This window comes from Rhinolophus hipposideros (assembly GCF_964194185.1).
Source record: "Rhinolophus hipposideros genome assembly, chromosome: 20".
Lineage (NCBI taxonomy): Eukaryota > Metazoa > Chordata > Mammalia > Chiroptera > Rhinolophidae > Rhinolophus > Rhinolophus hipposideros.
In genome coordinates, this window is record NC_138066.1 from 25,057,748 (window position 1) to 25,071,538 (window position 13,791).

Genomic DNA, 13,791 nt, shown 5'->3' on the forward strand with positions numbered 1-13,791 from the left:
AAACATTAGATTCTTAGTTTTTACCAAAAAACAAAATAAATCTAAAAACACACATTATACTGCCTTTTGAATTTTAATGACACTAATAGCTTTATTTAACAAACATTGAGTGACTACTATGTGCAAAGCACTGTGCTAGGTGCCATGAAAGATACAAAGATGAAAAAGACATCGTCCCTGCCCACAAGGAGCGTATAATCTAGTGGGGGAGACAAGTACACAAATAACTAGAATACAAGGCAGTAAACAACAGAGTGGGCAAGTGTTGAATGTGGCCTGAGTGTGATGCTAATTAGCCTCAAGTTTCCAGTTTGAGACACTGGTGATGTAGTGTTGGCTGCTTTGAAAATCCCATCTCAAGATTGGCATAATAGATGTTTAAGTGGTCCTACCCAAGCAGCTGGAGGCAAGAGAGTATGCCAGGTGGAGGGGCTGTTTGAAACACTGTCATACCTACATACATGGTGCTGATACAAGTATGCAGGGACAGCTAAAAAAAGAACATATATATATATCATCTGTCCTTTGGTTAATGGCTATAGCTACTGTTTTAAACAATATACTTTTATATAAAAAGGAATTTGTATAATCCCAGAAAAATCAATTTAAGGATTAATATTAATTCAACAAAGAATCTTGCCATAGGCAATTTTCTTATTTACTAATTGATTAACTTTTTTCTCTAAATATCTATAAAGCTCTTTAGCAATTAAACAGTTAGACATCTAAGTATTGCTGAGTAACAACCTCTTATGTTCAGCCTTCTGAAGGAAATGGTCACATACCTGATAACCTGATATAATACTATTCTAACAGCAACAAGAAGGCCTTAAAGAGATTTAAGGAAAATAATTTTTAATGCGTCAATGCAAATGGAATACATGTTGATTACATACAATTCAATGTCGTTTGAAAATATCTCAACAACAGCATTTGAAACCAGTTAAGGCCAGCAAAATTGAAGTGAGGAAAAAATGTCACATGTCCTGTCTTTCATTGGTTTCATACAATATTACCTACGACTATGGCAATCCAATCTTTCCTTTGAAAATTCCATTTATTAGTATTGACGAGCTTTGGTTTACTTTTAGCTCGTATGCTAATGACAGCTGCTGACCACTTCCCTCTTGGTAGTGCTGACATAAATGGCAAAGTAGAAGCACACTTCCTGGCTGCTTTTCCTACTTCCTGAATTGGAGGGTTGACTGCTTAGCCTGTTTCCTTCAGTGTGTCACTGTGATCCTGGGACCTCTGCTGCTTTCTCTCAAGGAAACGAGCACGTGCATCTGATATGGATTTATCATCATTTCTTCTTTGCATTTTCTTTAGGACTTCTTTTGATATTCCATCTGAAAACATTACAAATTAATTCAGTAAAACTTTAGTTTTGAGATTCAGTACTAGAAATTCAGGTTAAAGAGAAAAAGATGACCTGATTTTTTAATGTTATAGAGAAAAAAGAAAAATAAATTCTGTCCTTTCAAAAAAAACAGAATGCATTCTATGGTTAAAAAATGGTCAGTTTTCTGAGTCCTAAGGAGTCAGAAAAATTGACCCTATTCAAGCATGTAGTGCAGTTACACCCTGCAACAAAGCATATGTCTAATGTTTCTAACATGGCTGTTCTATGATCTTGAGCAAAATTTCTCACCATTCTATTTCTCAGGGATGTCAAGTAAGGATAATATAATTTGCTCCATCAATCAGCTTCCAAAAGCTTTACTAAGAAATAAGTTTTCTTATTTCTCAAATAAGAAATATGTGTGAGCTGAGAAATAAGTTTTGTGTCCTAGATCAGTATCCCAACTGTTTCAGCCTTCCAACTAGGGACCTAACATTTTATGGAAAATAAAAGATCTTCTGAAGTAACAATTCACAAAATTTTATAAACCAAATAAAAATAGTAAAGTATACTGGGAAGCAGTATGGTGTAATAGTTAAAAAAGAGTACAGGACAAAGAATCAGGTTTCTTGGATTCAGAATCCAGATGAACCAATTATTAGCTATGGGATTTTCAGCAAATTACACACTGCTAAATACTTCTTCTGTAAATGGAGATACGTACTTATGTCATAGGGTTATTGTGAAAATTCAATGGGGGAAATACAAGCTTTCAGCACATGGTAAAATCTCAGTCCATACTGTTGTTAATAATGTTTTTGGATAGAGGGGTTAAGAAAAACAAGATTAACTGAAAGGAAAGAAGGAAGTCAAAATAACTAAGTCTGAGACTCATGACAGCTCTTTCCTTTCTGAGTAGATAGAGCCAGACTCTAAGCCATGTAACAATATTTCTGTAATTATATGAGAATTTGGACATTTGTGTTCCCTGGACTAATATCACTAGAACAAGTGATACACTCACCCTTTAGATGTTTTACATTTTCCTTATTTGTCCATCTCCTTCTTGCATCTTCTCTTGCTTCACGTCGGGCCACACTGCTCAAATCATGTGCATTAAATTCATGCAACTTGGGTAACAAATCTCTCACCCACTCATAACGGATTGGACACACAATTCTTGCGTAGACTTTGGTGGTAACTAATACCTCGTGAAAAATTATCCATTCAAGTTTGGTTTCCTGTTCATGAAGCTATACAAAAGAATTCATTTGAGGATGATAACTCAATAAACTGCCTTATTCCACATTAGACCAATCAAATACTAATAGACCAAACTCTTCTGAATTAATCCCTGTATTCTTCAAACAGGAGATATGGGCCTACTCAACACCTTTTCAGTTTTGTGTAATATAGACGTATGCTAAACTTAACCTCAAAGTGAAAAATAGAAGACATTTACATATTACTTATTCCTACACCTTTACAAAGTTCTTCTCTTTATTAAAAATAAGGTACTTACTGCTGAGGAAGGATGAATGTGAACTGGGCTTCCACGCCCATCCATTGTGCAAAACGTTCTCCCAACAGATCTAAAAACAAAAAAAAAAACCAAAGGATAAAGACAATACTGTAAAACAAACAAGTAAAGCACTAAGTCAAACAACGAACTATTATAATATGTTCTCTTACAAAAAATACTATAAACAGGTTTATTCAACTGTCACTATAATTTCTCTGCCAATTCATCTAAAATTAATGATACAACTTAAACAGTCATTTCAGTTAAGTATAAGCATTTTTGGTTAATAAGTAGTAATATTAACAATAATATTGTATTTGTGTTTTAGAGTTTCAAAAATGTTTTCATAATAAAGGCTCAAAAGAACCTGTAAGTTTTGAGAGCCAGGCACTTTATGATCAAAACTGAGATTCAAAAAGTTAGCTAGACTTCTCAAGGTGACAGAGCTAATGTTTGGTGAAAGCAAGTCCCAAACATAAGTCTTCTAACTTAAATATAGTATTCTTTATATTATATTATGTTACATCTCCTTTTCAACGTATGAGTTTCACCATTCTAAAATCTGACAATTAGAACATCTCATCTATACTTTTTCTAATTCATGTTCTTCATATCAAATTCTTATCCTCTTCTATACTTCCCTAAATAAATGTTATTCCAAAAACTTGTCAAAATAATAACCCTCATTCAATCATCACAACTGATTTCCTATAGAACTTATATATATATTCCTATTATAACCCAGATCAGACTGCATTATAATTATTTGTTTATATATCTGTACAGTATATACAGAGGGTGCCGAAAAAAAATGTATACACATTTTAAGAAAGGAAAAAACTGTATTAAAATTGTAATACTCAATATATACCAATAACAAAAGACGAATTCAAGTCACGTGTATACATTTTTTTGGCATCCCCGGTATTTGTATAGTATAAAAATCTTTACTTGAACCATTTGAGAGTTAATTCCCAACCTATGCCCCATCATCCCCAAATACCTGAGCGTGCATTTCCTATAATCAAGGACAATCACCTACATAACCATGATACAACCAACAAAACTAGGGAATTAACACGATACATGACTAACATTTCTTCGGACCCCACTGAAATTCTACCAAATGTCTTAATATCCTTTATAGCAAAAGGATCCAATTCAGAAACATGTATTGTCTTTACTTTTCATGTCCTCTTAGTCTCCTTCATTCTGGAATATTCCCCCCGTTTTTCATTGACCTTCATTATCTTGACACCTTTAAAGGTTAAGTGATATTGTAGTATGTCCCTCAATGTGAGTTTGTTTGTTTTAGGATGATTAGATTCAGGTTATGCATCTCTGGCAGGAATATCACACAGAAGTGATGCTGTGTTTTCATTATATCCTATCAAGAAGAACACAATTTTGATTTGTTTCATAAACTGGTAATATTCACTTTGATTGCTTGATTCAGTGGAGAAGCATCTGCCAGGCTTCTCCACTGAAAAGTTACTTTTTCCCTTGTAATTAACAAGAATTTTGTGGAGAGATGCTCAACTACGTAAATAATTCCATTTGTCATTAAACTTTTAATTTACTCATTTATTAATTTATGATTACAGACCCATGATTTCACATTTTATGCAATGGATTGTATAAACCCTTACTATCTATTTATTTTGATGCTCAAAATTTTCCACATTTGATCAGTTGGGGCCTATACAAACTGGCTTCTGTGTACTTGACACGGCCTCAACCTTCAGTGATCACTTCTTTGCTTGCTGGCAAAGTAAGATGTTCTGGGCTCATCTTGTTCTTTCCCAGTCCTATTTCTCCAAAGAGCCCTGAGTCCTTTATGCGGCAGATGGTTTTTCCAAGTCAAGATCTGGGTACTATGTATATTCATTGCTATAATGGTGTCATTGCTCCCAGTCCATTTCAGAGCTAGGGTATATGTGTATATAAATATTTATAGACACACATATATGTTATATATACACACAGTAATATCTATTTTTATTCCCATTTCTATCTACCCATCCAACTATATTAAAAAAACATACGTTCACAATGATACCCTGAAATTCCATTCCAGGACCACAAAGCTCCTTCTCGTTGTCTCCCTTTCCATATTTCTAACTCCCTACGCCATTATCTTTAATATATTTAATTATGTGATCAGTTCCTCTGTATCTAACGAATCTCCCATCACCACCACTGTTACCCCTTTCCCTAAAGAGATGCCTTCTCTCACTACACTCAAACTCTGACACTAAGCACTGAACAATGCCCATGTGAATGCTTTTCCCATCCTGCTCAGGCCCTGACACCCCACACCAACTTTCCCTTCCTCCGGGATGCCTCCTCAACCTGTTTGGCTTTCATACTCCACAGAGCCATCCCTTTACAAGAAGCCTTGTAATTCAACGTAGGCACTGACACCCTGTGCTGAACAGCTGTCCTACAGACCCCGCCGTCACCCCACTTGAACTCCAACATCCCACTCTGCATCACTGCAGCTCCCCCTGCACAAGTTATGAAAAGGTTCACCGTAGCTGATGTCATCATAATCACAGAGCTTAAATCAAACCATCAATCTTTAATACTAAATAGTTCAATAATGTAGTCAAGCTCATATTGCTTACCTTCGGGCTACATTTTTGAAATAACCTGCACAGAGACATCTTCGTAGTACTTCATGTTTAGGGCCTTCAAAAGTCTCTCTTGGGAAATCACTTTGCTATTGAAAGAATATATATGTGGTGGTAAATCTCACAGAATAATTTAATCTTTTCTTTTGAAAAGTCAGTATTTCTAAAGATTCTGTTTCTGGCCAATATGGAGTAAGAGGGACCAGATTTCCCCTTCTGCTTGAAACAACCAAAAAATAGACAAAACATATGAAGTAATGATTTCCAAAATACTGTATATCATGCAATAAGGGTTAGTGATCTCTGAGAAATAAAAGGTGAGTACTGATCAGCATAGAAATGTGAGGAAACTACCCAAAGCCAGGAAAAGAGCCTCCTACAAAGATAAGAGATTACAATGCTTGGTGCTCACACAGGATTAGGAATGGTGCCTGTTCCCACAAGCCAGACTAGAGTATCTCATAATTTATATGATTTTGGTACTCAGAGGGTCTTGCCAAAATGCTACTCAAGGAAAAAGCCATTATAACAATCACCTGTTTAAGCTTCCTGATCAGTTCTCGAAGTTGAGCTTCAACACGAAATGCAGAAAATAAGCACCTCCAATGAATCCAATGTTTTTGGCACCACGAAGCTGGAGCTCCACTGTAAAACAAAATACCAGTATCTCAAAAATATCTTCTATAAGTGAAAGTCTAACAATCTCATTTCTATTACAAAACTAGAAACCCATAAGCAACTGTCAGCCCTTTTATGAGACCTGTCCAATTACTGAAAAAAGCACTTTAAAGAATTTGAAAAAACAAATTAATGCAGGTATCTCTAAGTGAATTAAAAAATAATTTGCAAATGGGTATCTTTTTAATAACACGCTTTAACAAATATCCAATCATTTTCTCATTTGAGCTACTTATATAGAACCAAAATTCCATAAGGTCATTTTCTGGAAAGGTTTAGGGAGAGAAGAGAACTAATATTATACAATAAATGCCTACTGAGTTAACAGTCACCTGACATAGATAAATCTCACTAATGTTCATAAAAATACCTTGAGGTCTATATCATCCTCACTGAACCGAATTTTCTGCAGTCACCTACGACAGTAAGTACATATTGGAGCTATATTTCAAATTGACAATTTCCAGTACATAGAACTCACATACCTTGATTTGCACTGTTCAAAGATGACAGCTAAAGTTGCAAAGTCGTTAAATCCTCCAGCTTTAGCTGCCAGTTCTCTATGTCTCTGTTCTGCCTCCTTCTGGTACTCTGGATCAACTAAAATGACAATTGGAGAAGCGATTTAGTTCTACTTTACATCAAGTGTTTACATTTACTTTGTTTATTCAAGCTCATTAAAATCCGTCTAGCCCTTTAGGGTGGAATAAAGTGCAACTATATTAACTCTTTCGGGGGGGGGGGGAACTCTAATTCCTCCCGTAATTTCTGTAATTTCTTTTTCTTCTTTTAACGACACTTCCTGAGATTTTACTAGAATAGTAACATTATTTCTCCCAATCCATTTGCCTTTAAAATAGTATTTGGAATTTTTTTAAATTCATTTTTATCATAAGAGTAACCCATGCTTACATGTTTAAAAATTGTGTCAAAGTTCTATGTTCTACACTTTGTCACATTACCCATAAACCAATCCTCAAGGCTAACCAGTTTACTGTGTGTCCTTCAAGATATTTCCTATGTATATAATAAGCATATGTATATAGTGATTTATTTTTACATAAATGGGATGTGTGTTCTGAAACTTCCTTTATTCACTTAATAACAGCTTCATGTCAGTACATACAGAATTATTCCTTGTCAAAATAGCTACATCATATTCCCCAGGGGTATAAGGAACATAACACAATTTAACCAAGTCCCTCCCTATTTATCCAATTCCTAATTATGGGCAATTAGGACATCCATATAGGCAGAACTGAACTACTATGAACTTTTTAGTTTTCTTTTTTAACTTTATATTGAAGTATATAACATACATACAGAAAACTACACAGGTCATAACTGAACAACTCAATAAACATACCATACTAATGTACCCAACCTGCAGATCAACAAATAGAGTATTATCAACATTCCGAAGCCCTCTTTTTGCTCTCCTTCCAATAACTAACCTCCACAAGGGCAACTATTTCATGACTTCTAACCCCAAAGAAGGGTTTTGCCTGTTTCTAAACTTTGTATAAAAGCACTTTATTTGTCTTGTTTCTTTTGCTCAACATTTTCTTTTTGAGACTGTCTGTTACTGACTTTGACCCAATTCTACCCAGGACTGCCCATAACACTTTACCACATAACACTTTACCCAGGCTAATCTTTCAGTCCCATTTTTCAAAATTTCCTAGGGCTCCTTCCTTCATTGTACCACATCATACCACAATTCCTATTCATTCAGTATACCCATCACAGCTAGATTTAGCAGAGGTATCACGTTGCCTGATTTCAGGGAGCAGTACTTATATAAACTACAATGGGAATCTGTAAAGCTACAGTTCCTGGTATTAGGAGGAAAGCAACCTGATTTTTAAAAAATACTCATAAAGATATAAAGACTTCCATCCCAGACTTTTAAGTAGCTTCTACCTATGTTACCTGGGTAACACTGAAGGAAGCTGCTAGAGACAAAAGGAGGGAGACTACAGTAATGTTGAAGTTCATATCATACACAGTTCCTACAATCTCAGCACGTTTATCCTCTGACTAAACAACAGTTTGACTATCCATCTTTAATTATTTTCCCGGTAGACTTGGCATTTTAACTTATTCTCTTTCCCCAGATAAAATTCTATTCAGTTTTACATCATGCATATAGGTAGATGCTACTGAGGCAAAAACTATAAATAAAAAGCTAAAGCAGTAAAACAAGGCTATATTAGCTAAACTCCCTTTGGGAAAGTAATTCAATATTTCTCTATACAGCAATCAATCAGAAAACAAAACTTACACAGAGTTTCAATAATGGTCCTCAGAACTGAAGTGGTCGAATAAGGCTATAGGTGTCACATACCAACAAAGTACCCTTTATTTCTAAAAATATCACAGTTAAAATAATTAAAAGAAAAACTTTAAAAATAATTTAATGTTATTTTAAATTTTTTCTACTTTAAGGCAATACTCTTCACCGCTTAAAAAATATTTAATTTAACAGCTCTCACTTCACTGTCTGACTTCTAAAGCTATATCTATAATAACAGACATTGTGGACAGTTTACTACAGCCAAAGAGGTTACTAAAAATGTTGACAAGATCATCATTTTGATGTTTAAAATCGAGATTCAATGTTATATCTGAGAATACTAGCCAGTTTTACCAATAAGTATATAGTAAACTAAATTAGGTGACCTATAATGACTAAAACCCAAGCCAGAAGAGACCGCTTAACCTATAAAGACTATAATTTAATTTTTGTTGTGTTTGAATTTTTAACTATATACATATATTGGGAATGGTGGTATGAAGAGGTAGGCAGAAACTCTCTCTCAGAGAGACATCTATTAAACTAGTCAAAAGTATAAAAGACAGTCATTCAAGGTCTCTGGCGAGTGACTGAATCTACGGAATTTCCTAAGAACAGTAGGAAGCGTTGCATTCAAATAGGAATGACACTCATCCCCCCAAAGCTTGTGTGAAGAAAGATGATTCCAGAGGGCTTGGCAGCCTGAGAGTGGCACCCTTTTTTTCACCCACAGCTCCTACTTGTAGGGAGGAGCAAGGCTGAGCAGCTAAATGAATGGGGGAACAGTTAAGGACAGTGCAGCCCTCCGTTTCTTTGCAGCTCTATTGTAGAAGAGCTGTTTCCAGTGAGTTCAGCAGCTGAGGAGAAGCTCCCACTACTACCGGTTTCCTAGAGCTACTCAGGTATTATTTTTGTGGCAGCCAGTAAATATCCACAGAGCCCATCTTGCCAAACTTTGTGCTGAGGAAGATACATACTAGTCAGAGGTGGGAGCTCAACTTCCCACCACCTCCCACCTCAAGCTTCTGCTCTATGGGGAGGAGCCAGGAGGGGCAGCCAGTGATGAGCAGGTTCCCAGTCAAGCCCCAGTTAATGCTCCACAGCACAGGGATTCTTCCCAGAGCAGGGTGGGGACACACTGTCAAAAACTGGCAATAGTTTGCCCCTGCAAAGATGCTCAACTTCATTTGGATCAGACCTTGGAACAATTTATGCCCTAGGGCGTTGTCAAAAACAACAGAGCAATTAGTGGAGACTTAACAGTTTGGTATGGTCCTAAACGTGGCAGAGCAGCCAAACTTTAACAGATCAGAGAAACCTGCTAAAACTATAGTTGTCCAATGTTCTGGAAGACTGTGCAGATGCCCAAGGTTGTACTTTTGGAGGAACAAAAGGAAAGGGAACATCTAAGTCTCTGGTTTTGGCTGAAGATAGGACAAACCCATAAATTCCCTGAACCGTGAAAGCTGTCTCCAAACCACACAACACTGATCCAATAGTAAAGGGTAAAAACATCACTGGCTTAAGGGGTCGAGGTACAACCTCCAACCAATCAGTTGCTGGCTGTTAGAGTTGAAATGTACAATAAGCAAAATAAAAACTTCATTCAGTGTGGCTCAACTGTAGATTTTGACAGGCAGAAGAGCGAATCATCAAAATATAGATCAAGGGAGATTGTGCAATCCAAAGAACAGAAGAGGTAACAAAATGAAAAATGAGCAGTCTCAGAGAAATGTGGGGCACCATTAAGCACAGGGAGTGCCAAAAGGAGAGCAGAGAAAGGGGCAGAAAACTTTTTGAGGAAACAATAGCTGAAAGATTCCACAATTTACTTAAAAAAAAAATCTACACATTCAAAGAGTTTAATGAACTCCAAGTAAGATAAAACCAAAGAGAGCCACAGATATATAATAGCCAAACTACTAAAAGCAGCAAAAGAATAATGATATTTTCACAATAGAACTCCAATAAAATTAACAACTGACTTCTCAATAGAAATGATAACGGCCAGAAGATTAAGGGATGATATATTCACAGTGCTGAAAGAAAACAACTGTCAACTAAGAATCCTATATCCGGCAAAACTATATTTCAAAATGAAGGCAAAACAAAGACATTCTCATATAACAAAACCTGAGAGAATTTATCGCTAGCATACCTGCCTTGTAAGAAATAATAAAGGAAATTATTCAGAATGAAAGGAAGTGACACCAGACGGTAATTTGAGTGACACTAAAAAAACAGTACTGGTAAAAGTAAATATATATGAAAATAAAAAAGAGTATACGATTTTTTAATTATATTCCCTTATGTGATTTAAAAAGAAACGACATGAAACATTATCTATAAAATTGTACTGTTGGTCCTATAACATAGAAATGTAATATATTTGACAATAACAACACACATATTATCTATTTTTTTAAAAAGCGGCCTAGGTCTAAGGAAAATAAACCCAATCCTGAAACTAACATAACAATAGAAAAGGCTACTGCTTTATTTATAGTTCTATTTTTGCTGTGTGGAATCTAGAAACACTGATAAATCTCTGAGCTACCTTAGTGCTTTGGGGGTAATTCATGTTTCATATTCATTAACATCACTGAGATCAAGTCCTTCACAAAGACAAGACTTAAAATTTCTCATCAAATCAAAGCACAGAATACAAAGACTATATATATCTTGACAGGGGTTTGGGTTATGGGTGCATGCATTTCACAAAATTAATTGAATCATATACCTAAGACTTACATTTTGCTACATGTAAATTTCACTTTTTAAAAAAATGCAGTAAATATTGAACTCTAGTTATAAAGGGTTGCCTTTCACAGTGGTATAGCTTAGCAATTCTGAAACTTTCGTATATTCTAGGGATAATGGACAACTTCAACACAAACTCTGGACTAGATAATTGTATTACATCAATGTTAAATTTTCCTAATTTTGATACATGTACTATGATTAAATAAGAGATTCCCCTTTTTCTTAGTAAATACGCATGTAAATATTTTGTGATAAAGGAGCACAATGTTTCCAATTTATTCTAAAATGATTCAGAAAAAGAAAATGTATTTTTATAAATATATGTGTATATATATACACATATAATTATACATATATATTATATATATAGAGAGAGAGAATAATTAAGCCAAGTACAGCAAAATGTTAAAAACTGCTGAAACTAGATAAAAGGTATAAAGGAGTTCCTTTACTATCCTTTCAACAACTCTGTAAGTTTGAAATTGTATTTCAATAAAATGTGACCCCCCCCCCTAAAAAAGAGGCTAACACCAGACTGGTTTCATCTATTTAAATATTCCAACAAAGAAAAATATTTCCTTTTTCCGGCCTTATAAGACTATTAGAATTGGATCACCTTCATCCAACTCCCTGGTTTTACAAATGAAAAACTGTGGGTCCCCCCGCCCCCCAACTAGAAGAAAGCAAAGCTAACATGTGACAAACTAAGTTGGGCCCCATACTGACACACCAAGAAAGGAAAGAAGCAGAAGTTTAAAGATATGGAAACCTCAAATTCTCTAAGGGAACAAGGGCCAAACCACCATTTCTTTTGATTCTTAAAAAAAGGTTAATATATTACTAATGTACTATAACAGGGCAAAGGTTCACCATACTATCTTTCCTTACCAGTGAAAGGAAATTAACTCTCAGCCAAGAACATTATATACTCCCTATTTCAAACAACTAAGTTAAAGGATAACGAAATGCAAAACCTGTTTGTCCTCAGTTTCATGTCCCACAGGACTAGGTATATAGTAATCAAAAAATGCTCAGTGAAATACTGAAGATCTAAATAAATGGAGAGATATTCTGTGTACATGGATAGGAAGACTCAATATTGTCAAGATGTCAGTTCTTTCCAACTTGATCTATAGATTCAACAATATTCCAAGTAAAGTCCCAGAAAGTTATTTTATGGATATCCACAAACTGTTCTAAAGTTTATATAGAAAGGGAAAAGATCCAGAATAACCAAATTAGTGTTGAAGGGAAAGAGCAAAGTAGAAGACCTGACCCTACCCAACTTCAAAAGTTACTAACAACCTCCAATAATCAAGACAGTGCGGTACAGACAGAAGAATTGAAAAATAGACCAATCGAAGAGAATACAGGGCCCAGAAACAGACCCACACAAATACAGACAAATGATCTTTGACAAAGGAGCAAAGCATTTCAATGGTTAGTCTTTTGAACAAATGGGGCCGGAACAAATGGACATCCAACTCCTAGAAGATAACACAGGAGAAAATCTAGATGACCTTGGGTATGGTGATGACTTTTCAGATAAAACACAAAGGGCAGGAACCATGAAAGAAATAATTGATAAGCTGAACTTCATTAAAATTAAAAACTTTTGGGGCCGGCCCTCTGGCTCAGGCAGTTGGAGCTCCGTGCTCCTAACTCCGAAGGCTGCCGGTTCGATTCCCACATGGGCCAGTGGGCTCTCAACCACAAGGTTGCCAGTTCGATTCCTCGACTCCCGCAAGGGATGGTGGGCTACGCCCCCTGCAACTAGCAATGGCAACTGCACCTGGAGCTGAGCTGCGCCCTCCACAACTAAGACTGAAAGGACAACAACTTGAAGCTGAATGGCACCCTCCACAACTAAGATTGAAAGGACAACTATTTGACTTGGAAAAAAGTCCTGGAAGTACACACTGTTCCCCAACAAAGTCCTGTTCCCCTTCCCCAATAAAATCTTAAAAAATAAAAATTAAAAACTTTTGCTCTGCGAAAGACAATGTAAAGAGAATGGGAAGACAAGCCATAGACTGGGAGAAAATATCTGCAAAAGACATATCTGATAAAGGACTATTATCCAAAATACACAAAAAAACCTCAACAGTAAGAAAACAAATAACCCAATTTTAAAAGACCTGAACAGACACCAAAGAAGATATACAAATGGCAAATAAGCATATGAAAATAAGGTTAACACCGTATGCCATCAGGGAACTGCAAATTAAAACAACGAGATACCACTACGTTACCTATTAGAATGGCCAAAATCCAAAACACTGACAATACCAAGTGCTAGTGAGGATGTGGAGCAACACGAATTCTCAGACTCCTTGTTGGTAGGAATGCAAAATGGTGCAGACTTTTGGAAGGTTTGGAAGACAGTTTGGCAGTTTCTTACAAATCGAAACATATTCCTATCATACAATTCAGCAGAGCTGAAAACCCATGTCCACACAAAAACCTGCACATAGATGTTTATAGCAGCTTTATTCATAATTGTCAAAACTTGAAAGCAACCAAGATGTCCTTCAATAGGTGAATGGATAAACAAATA

The 13,791-nt window shown here is 35.7% G+C and overlaps 1 protein-coding gene across 2 annotated transcripts in view; it reads right to left on the bottom strand.

The window, feature by feature from the left end:
* Window positions 1–60: 60 nt before the first annotated feature.
* Window positions 61–13,791, bottom strand: part of DHX40 (DEAH-box helicase 40) — a 35,755-nt gene continuing 22,024 nt past the window's right edge. For both annotated transcript variants that reach the window (XM_081028997.1, XM_081028996.1), the window contains exons 13-18: window positions 6,661–6,775; window positions 6,034–6,142; window positions 5,492–5,586; window positions 2,865–2,934; window positions 2,367–2,595; window positions 61–1,349 (exon numbers count right to left, since the gene is read on the bottom strand). In XM_081028997.1, the coding sequence (XP_080885123.1) occupies window positions 1,210–1,349; window positions 2,367–2,595; window positions 2,865–2,934; window positions 5,492–5,586; window positions 6,034–6,142; window positions 6,661–6,775 (758 nt within the window). In that variant the 3' untranslated portion in view covers window positions 61–1,209. The remainder of the gene's footprint in view (window positions 1,350–2,366; window positions 2,596–2,864; window positions 2,935–5,491; window positions 5,587–6,033; window positions 6,143–6,660; window positions 6,776–13,791) is intronic.